Genomic DNA, 16,704 nt, shown 5'->3' with positions numbered 1-16,704 from the left:
CAAACTGAATCAACACTTTTTTTTCTTTATTCATGAATGGAAGACTTAATTTAACAAATTCTTTAACACTGGATTAAGCATTGACAATTTCTCTGTAGTACAATTTGATTTAATCCTTTTTCGTAACAAACTTTATTACTAAAATATAAAAATGACAGAAATAAGTGGACATTTTGTTTAAGAAAGGAATGAGAATTTTGTGATTTCTTGTTGCTATTAGATTATGTGCGTTCATTCTGTTGTTTCAATACTGTTCATTAAAGCCATTGTGCAGCATGTGAAAAAGCTTTACTCAAAGGACTTATAAATGACTACTAAAATGTTTGCTATCTTTCTGTGAAATTCCCATAAGGAAATATGTGTGTAATAAAATGATATATAGAACTAATATATGGCATTGTTTAAGATTTTTATCATAAAAACTGTTGATTAAGATTAACAAGCCCTCATTATTTCATGATTTCTGCTTCCGATTCAACATTTTCTTTCAACATGGATTCTATGTTTGGAAGATTTACTAAATCAGCTCAAATAATGAAGAATTCGTCTTCACGAGAGATGCTATTACCCACGGCGTTCTGTAGATATCAGGAGGTATAGTATACTGTAAAAAAAAATCAGGAAGGATTGTTTTAACACAGCTTCTATCATTTTGTTGTTCTTATTTTGTCAGAAATCTGTATTTTTTCTGCTGTTGAACAAATCAAAAGCAATTATTATGTATGTATGTATAAATATTGAATATGTAAGCTTGTTCCTCTATTTGTAGAGTAAGAAAGCCAGTTTAAAGAAAAAGCAAGGATCAAAAGAAGAGGAGGAAGAAGTAGAACAAGAACGTAAGTCCAAAGTCATTTCATAAAGTTCAGAGGTCACCTGATCTGTGTAAGATTATGTACTGTATATGGTAATTTAAAAGGTATCTTGTGAGGTTTGTTTTGAACATCTTACAATATAAAACAGTTTAGTGGACACATGGGTTATAAGACACATCCTCAGACAGTTTAGTGGACACATGGGTTATAAGACACATCCTCAGACAGTTTAGTGGACACATGGGTTATAAGACACATCCTCAGACAGTTTAGTGGACACATGGGTTATAAGACACATCCTCAGACAGTTTAGTGGACACATGGGTTATAAGACACATCCTCAGACAGTTTAGTGGACACATGGGTTATAAGACACATCCTCAGACAGTTTAGTGGACACATGGGTTATAAGACACATCCTCAGACAGTTTAGTGGACACATGGGTTATAAGACACATCCTCAGACACTTTAGTGGTCAGATGCCTATTGTCATACTTGTTTTCTGTTGTCTTTGTCCTGTTGCATTCATGTTTTTTCAAAATTCTTCTCTACTAAATCACAGGACTAATTTTAACCAAACTTTGTCTAAATGATTATTAGGTTATTTTGTATGAAGATAATTGTGTATTTAGCTTCTAATCAGCCAACATGGCCACCATAGCTAAAATAGAACTTAAGGTTAAAATGCAATTATTGTCTTATATCTAAAAAACCCTGAAAGGCAGAGAAAATCTGAAAAGACCAAAATGTAAGATTTATCTTTGTCCAATATCCACCAAAAGTATCAGATGACTCTTGTGGGAGTTATTGCCCTTAATTAAATGATGATTTTTTTTTTTTTTGATTTTTTTTTTAAATCTATTTTCAAGATTTTGACAACTATCTTGAAAATTATTACAGATATCTCTGTGTTGATGATCCTTTGGTGACCTTCAGTTGTTTTTTCTTGCTCTTTGGTCAGATTGCTTTCTCTTTGACAAGTTCCACATTTCCATTCTCATTTATAATATTCAAGTGCCCATGTCATTATTTTAAGCACTTATTATTAAACAGTTAAAAATATATAAATGCCTGAGTTTTTACCCCAGTAATAGAATTAGATGCCTGTATTATATCATTTCATCCTCTTAGATACTTAGAATCTTTTCTGGTAAAATTTATATCAGAAAAACTAAGTTGTAATAAATTGACATAATTTAATTCCAAAATAATAAGTTTAAGATTACAGTTATCTGTTTTATCTGATAAGAGAATTAATTTGTCATGGCCTATCACTGTAGATCATCATTATAACTTGTTAATATTGTTTCATCATCCTTTTGATAGTTGTTATATCATTAATCAGTGTTTTTTAGCTGTTTGTAAACTTGATTTTGACAATATTTACAGACTTACTGGAAGCTGGGAGCTCAGAAATGAAAATTCATAAAAATTCTGATTATTGACTTTCATTATTATCTGAGTACAAATCAATTTATTTTAATCATATGTTATGTCAAGGTCACTCAAGGGTTAATTTGTATAATTGAAAGATTGTGTAGTTTGTTTAGTTCACTAAGGCTTTAGATAACCGGATCAACTCTTAGTGTTTTTAAGATGATTTGGCTCAAAAGAAGGGGGCTTTGGATTCTTAAAAGGAATCATTTTAATTAATCACACTGAGTTGCTTGGCAAAACATCTATAAAATAGATAGACAATTGTTCTTATTGTTGCATGTTGCCTCATAACCCACTACATTATTTTCTAAGACTAGATGATAGTCAAATTGTTAAACTCTCTTCATTACTTAATTTTGGACTAGATGATAGTCAAATCATTAAACTCTCTTCATTACTTAATTTTGGACTAGGATGATAGTCAAATCGTTAAACTCTCTTCATTACTTAATTTTGGACTAAATGATAGTCAAATCATTAAACTCTCTTCATTACTTAATCTTGGACTAAATGATAGTCAAATCATTAAACTCTCTTCATTACTTAATTTTGGACTAAATGATAGTCAAATCATTAAACCCTCTTCATTACTTAATCTGGGACTAGATAATGTCAAATCGTTAAACCCTCTTCATTACTTAATTTTGGACTAGATGATAGTCAAATCGTTAAACTCTCTTCATTACTTAATTTTGGACTAGATGATAGTCAAATCGTTAAACTCTCTTCATTACTTAATTTTGGACTAAATGATAGTCAAATCATTAAACCCTCTTCATTACTTAATCTGGGACTAGATAATGTCAAATCGTTAAACCCTCTTCATTACTTAATTTTGGACTAGATGATAGTCAAATCGTTAAACTCTCTTCATTACTTAATTTTGGACTAGATGATAGTCAAATCGTTAAACCCTCTTCATTACTTAATCTGGGACTAGATAATGTCAAATCGTAAAACTCGCCTCATTACTTAATCTGGGACTAGATGATAGTCAAACGAATTATATATATCATTGTCATGGAATAGAAGTTCCTTCATAATATAAGTTTCAAATGGGAAAAAAAAATTCAGTAAATATTCCTAAAGGATTAAGGTATAGAATATTTAGTCCAGCAAGAACAGATTTAATGACATTGTGTATAACAAAATTTCCACTAAGCCGAACAAATATATGTTGACCATATAACTCTTTATTGTTACCTGAACCATATTTATTTGACTTTTAATTTCTCCTTTGGCCATTACAGAAAAAAATCAGTTTTATTTAAAAAATGGGACACAGTCTCAAAGGAATTATCATTATGGTATTCAATACTTGATAGGCATGTATTTGTTAACATCCCTGATAGAAATAACATTGGCTTAAGAGACAACATGGGATCAGGGTCAGGCTGGTATTGAGGTTTTTTCTATGCCAAAAATAAGACCCGTTTTACAAGTGTTAAAAGCTCATTTTCAAAGCAAACTTAAATTCACTATGTAAACTAGATCACTGGCACAAATATGATGATATATTATGTTGGTTTCTTTTTCTCAATACTACAAGAATTTTAATTTTCCAATCATATCTTTAACTGAAGTAGAACCAGTATTATATTCTGATGGATTGGTTGTTTGTTTGTTAAGAAATGGGTTACTGGTATTGAAACAATTATACATCCTTGATCTATATCTTAAAACACCCATACTGACAATGGTAATTAATTGAAGTGTTTCAACATGTAACGAATGTTTTACAAAACATTGATTAACCCACATTATACAATTGCCTAAGTGTGTCTATTACTAGAGAATAATATTGGTAGAAGAGAGAGGCTTTGGAATGATGTACAAATTACGCAGGAGTACAAAATGTCAATAGATGTTAAAAGAAGGAGACGTGGTATGATTGTCAATAAGACAACTATCCCTCAGAGTTCAAATGAGGGGGATATAAAAGTAATTATATGTCACAGCACAACCTTTAACAATGAGAAAAAAAACTTATACTGCATGGTCAGCTATAAAAGTCCCTCACATAATAAAATGTGAAATTATTAACAAACTTTTGACTGCTCTGATCCAAATGTAAATAAAGTCCTCCATAAAATTTCTACAGGTGCCTAAAATTGTTTAAAAAAGGGGGAAAAAATCATGTATTTGTTAACATCTGAAATATTTTCTTTCTTCGGTGAGTTTCTTGGTCCATATAAACCATATGAATGTAAACCAAAGTCTTTGGGCAGGAAGATTTGGACACCAACCAGTCATCTCTTTACAATAGATCCAAAGGTTGACTATAGTATATAGATATTACCATCTCTGTACTTTTCCATTTGGCTAAACCTGAACTTAAGAAACACTCAATGGTGGTGCTCTAACAGACATACAAAAACTCTAACTTCATAACTTAGGAAATTGGCAGTGCTCAGGTGTTCTATTAAACATTAATCTTTAGTGCTTGTGTTCTTGTGTTTTTTGAGGACTTTAAAAAATTTTCTTATTATTTCTTTCATCATTGAAAATGTCAGTAAAATAATGAAAACATTAGATGTTTGCATGTACAATTAATGAACTTTAAAGATAAAGACAGAAATTGTAAGCCATGTTCAGGTAGAATTGCCTTTCTTCAAAGATACACTGTCTCTTGTTGTTGATAAAAGATTGACACTTTTGCATCAAGCCAAAAAACACAGCCCATGATTGCATTACAATCTTTCACATTATGGCTTTGTATTTGTCTGTATGACGTCAATACTTAATGAATTATCATTACTAATAATGCTTTCACTGACAGCCAAAAATTAAACATCACATCGTTACTTTATAGAAGTCAGAATACTTTTTACCGAGATATAAGTAGTTAGGTGGTTGTTAAGTTGTTCCATGTTTTCAGAAGTCTGCATGTAGGCGTTACGATATATTAATTTGATATTGTTCCAATGATTTCTTAAATATGTTTGAAACTTTTATGCATATTATCAAATAAATTGATATAGAAGAGAGAGATTTTGATATTTTGCCGACATCTTTCTTTTTTGTCTGATTTGTTCTTGCTCATTGACACAGTGTTGATGAGTTTTGACAGATTTGAGGATCAGAAGGAGAGTGAAGTTGTCTCTGATGGGTTGTGCCTTTATAATTCCAGATGGTAATATCAACAAGAAATGTTATTTATGTCAAAAATACATTAAGTTTTTATAAATAATTGCTTTCATTTCAAACCAATTTGATTTTTAAGATTTTTTACCAGTCTCCCACACGTTTCAGTTTTGAACAAATTTGGCATTGTATGCAGGCCTTTAGATAGTCTCTGTGAAATGAATTTCCAACTTTTCTCTACTTGGAGATTTAGAGCTTGACATTTTGTGTGTTTGTTTATCAGCTTGTCTGTCCAACTATGTTCATCAGCTTGTCTGTCCAACTATGTTCATCCGCTTGTCTGTCCAACTATGTTCATCAGCTTGTCTGTCCAACTATGTTCATCAGCTTGTCTGTCCAACTATGTTCATCCGCTTGTCTGTCCAACTATGTTCATCCGTCTGTCTGTCCAACTATGTTCATCCGCTTGTCTGTCCAACTATGTTCATCAGCTTGTCTGTCCAACTATGTTCATCCGCTTGTCTGTCCAACTATGTTCATCCGCTTGTCTGTCCAACGTTTGTCCTGCTTCAGGTTAAAGTTTTTGTTCCATAGCTGTGTCAATGGAGTAATTGTTAACAGGGTGTGCAATACTGTTGTTGAATATCAAAGTACTGAAGTACTGAACATCGGATGACCGCAGGTTCTTGTGGATGGTCAAAAGCGCATGTCACAGAAACAGATCACATCTCTATACCTGAAACTTGGGTTAATTTACAGAGATATTTTTTTCTGATAGAAGTTCGTGCTTGGATGATGAATAAATGACAGGAAATTCAACCTCACCGTAATAACTATTATATTGTAGTGCAAGAAATCAGTATACCTTGGACTATTATACTTATATAATAATAGTCGTAGAGAATACATTGGTTTGTTGTTATATATATTATTAATATTACGATTGCATGTATATATAATTTTCATCTATTTGTACATGATAATTCTATTCTACTATTATTATAGTGCAGTGCAAGTGCATGGTGGACACTCTTCTGTAAAAAAACTTAAAGGCTGTAAAAGCAATTGCTGCCATGTTAATGTTTTGGGGACTTTTATTTTTCATCTACATATATAAGAATTAAACCTGACAGGACATGGTTGTCTAGTGAAAAGCAAGAAGGTTTTGACTTTATATCAATAAAAGACTAAAGCAGGAAATCATTTTTAATATGTTTTATATTTCACAAGGAGACAACAAGTTTACCAGGCTAAAGTTGGGGGTAATTATGGATTATCCCCTGGTAGTGTTTGTAACTGGGCAATAATTACTTTTATTTATTTAATTTTAACAATTTTCATAATTAATTTAAATTAACCATTCAGTTAAAACATTTCACCTTTCGAGACGCTAATGTTGAAAAGTGGGACAGAAATAAAATAACTTACAAGACATAAACATGTAAAAAATAAATATATATTTCAGCTTACTAAAAATATTTTCATAGTGTTACTTTGACATCATTTCCTAAAACTAAGTCCCACACATAATTGTTCATTTGATATGTGTCATCCTCCTGCGATACGAGAAGTTTTCATGTTGCTAAATAGTCTTCTTGTCGCTTAATTTATTCTTCTTGTCCGTTCTTGACGCTTCTTGTCGCTAAAAATTCTTCTTGTCGTTATTAGTGAGACCGCTATTTTTAGATTACAGGTGGTCATTTACACTACACGTATAACCTGTGAAGTGATTTTTATTTTACGATAAATTTATGAATGAACGATAATGAACAAGAGCACCTAACCTCTTTCTGAAACACAAATTAAACATATAAAATCGTATTTATTAAGATATAATTCAGTCAAATTTTCACCACTAAATCAACAACTGAAATGATTCCATATTTTGTTGAAACATCGTACAACCGGAGAACAGAAATCGCAGGTATGAAAATGCACTTTTTTCACTGGTGTTGAAAACCCAAAACTAAATTGACTATAATTTATGAATGACGGAAATTTAAGCGATAACAATACATCGGAGTGACCTCAAGGTCATCCTCTGTAATAAAAAAAGTATTTTGGTAAAGGTAGATTTAATGAAGTTGAAGTCAAATCAAATTGAAACTTAGTATACATAATCATAATGATATGATCTTTTTAATTGCTACAATAGAGTTTTAACCCCAATGGTCCACAGGACATAGGAAATTATAGTGCAGTGGGCATTCATGTACTAAGGATACATTCTAGTTTCTATTTGTATTATTTCCAATCTCATAAATTGTTAACTTTTTATACATTGTGACTTAGATGGATAGTAAGGTCTCATTGGCACTACATTGTATTACCACATCTTCTTATTTACATAATAAATATCATTTCCAAAATTACTTCAAAGTGATAAAAGTGTCTTTGAGTGCCAGTTGGACAGACTACTTGGAAAGCATTCGAGAATCTATAAATACCATAACTCACTAAATTCTGGACAATTCCTGCATTCTTAACATAGTTTGTTCTTGTGAACTTTATAAAGCTGTCACTTCAGACATCATTGAAGAAAGTTTCATCTTCTATCAGAGATCAATGTTCTGGCATAAATTTCATCCTTACCTGTCAATCACAGGTAACCAATTACTTCCTTATCATCTTGAAAAGGTCAAGGCAAAGGTCAATGGGTATTAAAGTTCAAAATGTTAAACTACAGATAAATTTCCCAAAAATTAATAGCAATTGGCTGGATATCTTGAAATATACAGGTGCCTAATTATTTTTATTGAAATCAATCACTTTCTGATAAGATCTAATTTTATTGAAACTTTCACATAAAATTGATAAGAAATGGCTTAAGTGAAAAAAGCTACATCAAATTGCTTTATGGCCGATTGGAAAGATCTATCAGGGTTAAAAGGTTACTTAATTTTTCTCAGCAGTTAAAGGTTGATGACTTTCATGAAACTTTATAATGATAATTGTCAGAACACAAACAAATGTATTAGATAATAACCTTTGATGATGTACCTTACCTTGATTGAGATCTAATGACATTAGACCAATTGGGTAAATCTAATAATGTTAGTGCCATTCGGTATAACTTATGATGTACGCCCAATTGATTTAGCTAATGTTAAAGCTCGATTCAATATATCTAATGATAATAGCTCAACTGGGTAGATCTAAGGATGTAATCACCAAGGGTTTTATCTTATGGGTATACCTAAAAATTTTAGCCCAATTGGGTACAGTTAGCCCCATAAGTCATATCTTAAAAGTAACTTATCTGAATTGGGTATACCTGAGGATGTTAATTAAGACCCATTGGTTATATCTAAAGAGGAACTTAGCCACAAGATGTTAGGTTTAACTTATCTGCGCTATGGGATAGACAACTTGACCTCTTATTTTAGGATGAACAATGATAAATGAGGGATAATTCATTAACATGTAATGGCAATATTGTGCAATAAGAACTTTTTCAGATTTTTGAAAATTATTTCAAATATGCAGCTCTGATTGGCCAACTAGGAACTTTTGAATAAAAATTAAATGGTTCAAATTATTTAGAATTCAGACCAATATAGATAGCTAAAAAACTCAACAAAATTTCAAACATCAAAATGTTTTTACAATAATGTAGTAATTTTGATGTACTTTTGCCTACAAAATCTATGGTTTTAATTAAGCATCCTTTTGTATCAGTTATTGAATATCTCCGATATATCATTACACATATGTTATTAATATTAAATCATACTAAAAAAAGAATAACTTAAATGCTAAATGAGAAAAAAATGATCTACATCTAATAATTGACTTTTTTGTACTTTTTGTGATGTGTCTGTAGCATAGGTTTGAATTTATTGATTTATTATTTATAATCAATCTGGTATTTACAATCGGGCACTTATGTTTGGAAAATATATTTGCTGAAACAAGAATCAGCTGATTATAAAAGAACTTGATATTCTGGCTGATATCTGTAACAGATCATATTGTTATGGCATATACTAAAAGGTTGAGTGGAGTCACTGGCCGTGTTGGAGTGCTTGAGTGTTGGAGTGGAGTCATTTAGTGAAATATTTAACAAATCCACAAATCAGTCACACTTTATATCAAATGAAATTGTTAACTCACTCAAATGAAAATCTCAACACTCAAGAAGTCGAACACTCCAATACTCTTCTCCACTCCACTCCACTCCACCTTTTAGAAAATGCCCAATGTTATTGGGTAATTATAGCAGCAATGTTATTGTTTATAGGTACTTCAATGTTTTACCTGGTATTGACATTTTGTGATATATATCTCAGACTATAAAACCAATCATTTGTTGTAAAACATTTAGTCTGTCCTTGAATTAGGTTTCAATAGCTATAAACAATGTAAAACATTTGGTTTGTCCTGAAATTAGGTGAAACGGTGTGGTTAAATTATCCTTGAATAAGGTGTTCACGCAAGTTATAAACAATTTAAAATGTTTGGTTTGTCCTCGAATAAGATATTGCTAGTTAAAAGTTAAGTTCCACCTTGAAGTAGTTAACCGCTTCTAACTATTAAATGTAACAATGTAAAATAAAACTTTGGCTTCTGAATATGTGTTTCCAGTTATCACAATGTCAGTTTTGTTTGGCATTGAATTTGTGCTGTAATACCAGTCTAAGAAAACAAAGTTTAGGACCTTCTTGATAAACTCTGGTTCATATATTGAAATATTATTAGCTTGCTTGCTAAGTTGTGGCTCAAAAAGTAGACTAACAGTGGATTCATAATAACTGGTTGGATACTAATCTATATAAAAAAAGAAGATGTGGTATGATTGCCAATGAGACAACTCTCCACAAGAGACCAAAATGACACAGAAATAACAACTAAATATAAACGTTCCAAGAAGTGCAAATTTGAATTATCTTGAATGCAGACTTTTCCAAAACCATCAAAAAAAAACCCAGATAATCACAGAAAATCATTTTTTTCACAATCTGCCAAAATTGCTTTCTACAAAAAATCAAGGCAAAAAATAAATGAATCCGCAGCTACTGGTTTAAGTGTCCTGGTTTTATTATGCGATTTTAATTAACATACACCTGAAATATGAGTATGGCAGGTACCTGTGTTAATTATGTAATAAACTACTGAACTCTATGATTGAGTTATAAATCAAAACATTTGAAACACTTATGCAAGATATGTTACATGGTTAAAAATCTGCATTCAATAATGTTGTAAATGTTGATGTTAGACCTCCCTGACTTTCATAGTTATTTCTTAATTAATCATTGTCCCTGAATATCATTAACAACTTCTACATTTAGTCCAGTAATTATAGATATTTAATTCCGATAATGAAAAAGCATTTGTACAGTTCGTTTGTTTCTACACCCATGCAAAGTCTTTGATCTGCATATAATAATATTGGATAAGATCATAGCTTAAAACATTTGTATGACCCTGATTACAAAGAGCAGAAGTAATGCTACTTAGTTTGTCATTAGTTGCAGAAGGTGGTTGGTGCCTGTTATTAACACTACTAAGTTTAGAAATGATTTGTTTTCCAGAAAAACGAACTGAAATTAGTTGTTAGAGTCGGCAGATTTCTTGTTTTTTTTCCCCTCATTATTACCAGTTTCTGGTGATTTTTCCTCCCCTTACACAAGTTTAATGTTTGTTTTGGAGAAGTTGAATCCTAGTTAGTAATCTAAATATTTATAGAATTTACAGCTACATACTAAATTCAATAACAAACTCGTACTTGCCAACTTTTCAAAATCTCCATAGTGGATTTTAGCCACAAGGTGACCTTATTTCTTATATATACACATGGAAATAAGTATAATACAACACCAAATTGAAATTCAAATAAAAAAAACACTCTTTATTTTTTTGTGATATAATTTGTTGAAATAGAACTAGTTAAACATTATTTTAATATCACCTGAGTTTAATCAATAAATGTCGACTCGATAAGTTCTTATCTGCACATGCAGCTACTGTACTGTAAACAGCAAAACAGATGTTTTTATCCTCATTGTTTTCAACACTTTAAATAACCAAGTTTATAAAATTATGTGATTGACACCTTGTAATAGGTCATCAACAACTCATAGCTGCAGCAAGATGGCAGATAATCAGCATGAGAGAAGCAGATATGTCGCTGTGACAATTGCACATATTGTTGGTCATCACCATTCCAATATAAGTTGTTTTGAGAATACAAATTAGGCAAAAAACGATGTTAAAGACCTTCGGAGATCAAGAAGACCCCCTATAACATCTGCTAGGGAAAATCAAGCATAAGGAAGGTTGGTCAGAAGGAAACCCATTGCAAACAATACAATCCTAAAAAGCGAGTGATGACCATACATGAGCCTTTAAACAAGAACTGTTCGAGATCGGCTCATCGCTACTGGTTATCGTGCAATAAGACCATTTCGGGGACCTTTGCCTACGAACAGACACACAGTTGCCCGTATCCAATATAGTGTAAAGCTCGCCAAAGTTGGAAATTAGCATCGTGAAGGAAGATCCATTGTTCCAATGGAATTCTGTTTATCTTCTTTGGCCCGATCGTAGCCCGAATTTGAACCATCTCGAGCATATATGGGACACTATTGGGCGTAAAGTGCACGAAAGGACACCCCAGTTCAAACACGTCATGAAATAAACAATACCCTTTGTCAGGAATGGTTGCTGCTACCTTAGCAACAAATTAGTCGACTTATGGCAGGTATCAGAGGACGTTAAGATGCGGTTATCCTTTTGAATGGAGGCTGCACACAAAGTACTAATTATTTGGCCAATAACGATCAACCATGATGTGAACAATCATCTATAGATTAATTTTGAAATGTCTGACATTGTAAAGTTCGACTACAGTAAAAGTTGTAAAATGCATTTTTTTGTACAAAAAACACTTCATTTTGTAATAAAAATTTTGGTTCGATAAAACATTTTTTTTTCATACATTTTTTGTTTGTTTTAATGCCAATGTTATCATTAACTACGTTTCAATATTATTTTACAAATATTTTATCATATTTCATCCAAAATAAGAGGCTGATTTTTCAAGTTTTAAAAAATCAAGGTGTTGCAATACTTTTTTCCATGTGATTATATATATATATGTTTATATATAATGTACTGTGGTTTTAATGAGTACATTATGTGCTGGAATCCCATTTTAACTCCTTTTGATATCTCTTTAGAGGTTTTTAGTTTATATAACAAAAGATCTCAAGAATTAAAGATCAACAATTCTCATGGGGGATATCCTTAATAAATTATAAAAGTCCACAGGTCTGCTGAAAAATTCCATTTGAACTCCTTTGAATATCTGTTCTGAGGTATGATTTATATAAGGAAAGACTTCAAAAAGAAGGTCAACAATTATCATGGGATATCTCCAATACAATACATTGTAAAAGTCTGCAGGTCTACTGAAAAATTCCATTTTAACTCCTTTTAATATCTGTTCTGAGATATTAAGTTCATATAACAAAGATTTCAAATATAAGGTCAACAATTCTTATGGGATACCTCCAATACATGGTCGACAGGTCTACTAAAAAAAAATATTTTAACTCCTTTTATAAATATTTGTTTTGAGATTTTTGTTTATTTAGCAAAAGATTTCAACAATTCTCATGGGATATCTCCAATAAATTTCAAAAGTCTAGAGGTCTTCTGAAAAAATCTATTTTAACTCGTTTAATATTCGGTCTGAGATATTTAGTTTATATAACAAAAGATTTCAAATATAAGGTCAACAATTCTCAAGGGATATCTCCAATACATTGTAAAAGTCTACAGGTCTACTGAAAAACAATAAGATTGCTGTCTGTAATTTAGTAACTATAAAAACCAATAGACATTTTTATCGCTATTTACTTGTATTTGGCTTCAATTCTCTCTGTGTAATTATTTCCCGTCTCAATCCGATGGACTGAGGAGGGTTTTCATCAGTTGAGATACTCCCTCTCATTTTCAGAACCAAAAATAGAAGGATAAGCTAAAATATATTTTGACTTTTATCAGCAAAAAAGTCATATATATGAAGGAGTCATTTGGTTAATGCAGGTTAACTGCAAAAGTGGTTGAAGTTAGAATTCTTAGTCTTCAGTTTTTATGCCCCACCTACTATAGTAGAGGGGCATTATGTTTTCTGGTCTGTGGGTCGGTTCGTTCGTCCGTCTGTTCTTTTGTTCTTCCGTCCGTTTGTCCCGCTTTAGGTTAAAGTTTTTGGTCAAGGTAGTTTTTGATGAAGTTGAAGTCCAATCAACTTGAAACTTAGTACACATGTTCCCTATGATATGATCTTTCTAATTTTAATGCCAAATAATAGTTTTTACCCCAATTTCGCAGTCCACTGAACATAGAAAATGATAGTGCGAGTGGGGCATCTGTGTACTTGGGACACATTCTTGTTCAGTCTTAATTATGCCCCACCTACGATAGTAGAGGGGCATTATGTTTTCTGGTCTGTGCGTCCGTCCGTCCGTCCGTCTGTCCCGCTTCAGGTTAAAGTTTTTGGTCAAGGTAGTTTTTGATGAAGTTTAAGTCCAATCGACTTCAAACTTAGTACACATGTCCCCTATGATATGATCTTTCTAATTTTAATGCCAAATTAGAGTTTTTACCCCAATTTCACGGTCCACTGAACATGGAAAATGATAGTGCGAGTGGGGCATTCGTGTACTGAGGACACATTCTTGTTTTATTCTGTTATTGTTGTAGGTGTGATGTTCATAATCCTCATTAAACAAACTGAAACATGTCATTTTATGTATTTTTGTATTTAATTGGTGTTTGGTTTAGACAGTGATAATTCATCTCCTTATAATTTCATATTGATGTCTGGGTCCTTCACCATGAAAGATCTGTGTAATACTCGCTTGTCTTTGTTATAATCAATTATTACATTCTGTTTTAATTTTCTATTATATCAAATACATATGTACAGTTATGCTACAGATCTCAAACTAACAGTTTTTTTGGCTACACGTGCTGTTCTTATCTATCAAGTCATGATAGATCCCCTAACGGGACGGATTGTGCCTGATGTTCATATGATGAAATCATAATCTTTCAGTCAGTTTAATTGAAGTCTGGAGCTGGCATGTCAGTTAACTGCTAGTAGTCTGTTGTTATTTATGTATTATTGTCATTTTGTTTATTTTCTTTGGTTACATCTTCTGACATCAGACTCGGATTTCTCTTGAACTGAATTTTAATGTGCGTATTGTTATGCGTTTACTTTACTACATTGGTTAGAGGTATAGGGGGAGGGTTGAGATCTCACAAACATGTTTAACCCCGCCGCATTTTTGCGCCTGTCCCAAGTCAGGAGCCTCTGGCCTTTGTTAGTCTTGTATTATTTTAATTTTAGTTTCTTGTGTACAATTTGGAAATTAGTATGGCGTTCATTATCACTGGACTAGTATATATTTGTTTAGGGGCCAGCTGAAGGACGCCTCCGGGTGCGGGAATTTCTCGCTACATTGAAGACCTGTTGGTGACCCTCTGCTGTTGTTTTTTATTTGGGCGGGTTGTTGTCTCTTTGACACATTCCCCATTTCCATTCTCAATTTTATGAATATACATAAGTTATGTAGGCGTGTCAAAATCATATCATACACAATAATGACCAGCCAGTACCCACTGTATTATGATATCTTCAACCAGTATTAAAAAGATAAATATAACAAAAGTGTTTTTGTATTTTAGCTAGAGAAATAGATCCTGTCTACAGTTTACTGAAATGTGCAGCCGACCTACCAAAAAATTCACGGATACCATGCACAGTACATGCTCACTGTGGGGGTCACCATCCAGATAGTAGTTCTAGTACATCAAAAACCTCAAGTCCTTCATCATCAGGTAAGCATTATTGGGGTTAGTTCCCCTTAGTATGTCAAAAACCTGAATTATTTAATCATCAGGTAAGTGTCATAGGTGTTAGCTCCCCTTGGTGACATTATCTGTGTTATATTGGCAGTTACCTCCCCTTATTACATCAAAAACCTCAAGTTTTTCATCATCAGGTAAAAGTCATGGGATTTACCTCTACATAGTACATCAAAACCTCCAAAACTTTCCTTTGTGGGATATCATGGGTTAGATCCCCTTATTATATCAAAACCCTCGGGTCTTTCACCATTTGGTGAGTTTTATAGGGGTTATCCCTATGGTGAGGGTTTTTACTGTGTTATATCATATGGGTTTATGGGCAGATCCAGCCATTTAAAAAGGTAAAAAGGGAGGGGGGTCCCAACCCAGGTCAAAGGAAGGGTTACAACTATATGTCCCCTTTCAAATGCATTGATCGCCCCCCAAAAAAGGGGGGTTAAAAACCCCGGAACCCTCCCCCTGGTTCCCCACTGGGGTTAGCTCACCTAAGCACATCAAAAGCCTCAATTCTTTCATCATCATCAGGTAAGAATTATAGGGGTTACCTCCCCTTAGTGTCAAAAACCTCAAGTCTTTCATAATCAGGTAAAAGTCATAGGGGTTAGTTCCCCTTAGTATGCATTGTTTTAGCTATGCATCTATACTACAGTGTAATAATGATGTTAACTTGCTTTTCACTCAGACATATGCACATTATATTAGGCAATAGCACTTTGCTTGTCACACTTATGGCTTGTACAATACATGCTGTTATTGACATTTAAATTTGATCTTGCTGGATTCTCAAAATCAGATTATACTGCTGGAAGATCATAGATAAATTATCTTTTCAAGTTTTTTACCTTAAATTAGTTATAAAATTCATGCTTGAATGGTTTTACACTAGTAGTTTTGGGGCCCTTTATAGCTTTTTGTTCGGTATGAGCCAAGGCTCCTTGTTGAAGGCCGTACATTAACCTATAATGGTTTACTTTTATAAATTGTTATTTGGATGGAGAGTTGTCTCATTGGCACTCACACCAATTCTTTCTATATCTATTGATTCTCAAAATTGTCAGACAAAATTCCTTTCCAGTAAGAAAACTTAATCCATACATGATCCTGTACAGCTTATAAGAGATACCTTAATAAAAAGTATCAGAATATGAAGTATGTTAGGCATTTATTTTGAGAACTTCAATATTTATGAAGGGCAGATTTTCTTTTCTATTGAATATCATCTTAGGCACCAAACCTGACTTTTACAAAGACTTAATTGTTCTGTTGTAACCTTTACCATTTATGTATTTTAAAAGAATGTATTATAAATCTTGCTAACGGCAGTTTTTGCAAGTTTTAATCGTTTTCAACAGTGAAAAAATTCTGAAATTTCGCAATCTAAGCATAATGTGAATAAATTGTAATCTGACGTTTGAACGGTTTCAATAATGATTGCTTACCAATGGTGTAATGCATGAAAGGCAGTCATGTTTTTACTTTATTAAAACT

The 16,704-nt window shown here is 32.4% G+C and overlaps 1 protein-coding gene across 2 annotated transcripts in view; it reads left to right on the top strand.

The window, feature by feature from the left end:
• Positions 1-16,704, top strand: part of LOC139529719 (uncharacterized) — a 195,308-nt gene that overhangs the window by 153,847 nt on the left and 24,757 nt on the right. For both annotated transcript variants that reach the window (XM_071325575.1, XM_071325576.1), the window contains 2 exons: positions 770-836; positions 15,034-15,186. In XM_071325575.1, coding sequence (XP_071181676.1) covers positions 770-836; positions 15,034-15,186 — 220 coding nt within the window. The remainder of the gene's footprint in view (positions 1-769; positions 837-15,033; positions 15,187-16,704) is intronic.

Source organism: Mytilus edulis, chromosome 7 (assembly GCF_963676685.1).
Source record: "Mytilus edulis chromosome 7, xbMytEdul2.2, whole genome shotgun sequence".
Taxonomy (NCBI): domain Eukaryota; kingdom Metazoa; phylum Mollusca; class Bivalvia; order Mytilida; family Mytilidae; genus Mytilus; species Mytilus edulis.
The sequence above is the reverse complement of the archived record's forward strand: the minus strand, read 5'-3'. Positions and strand labels throughout refer to the sequence as shown.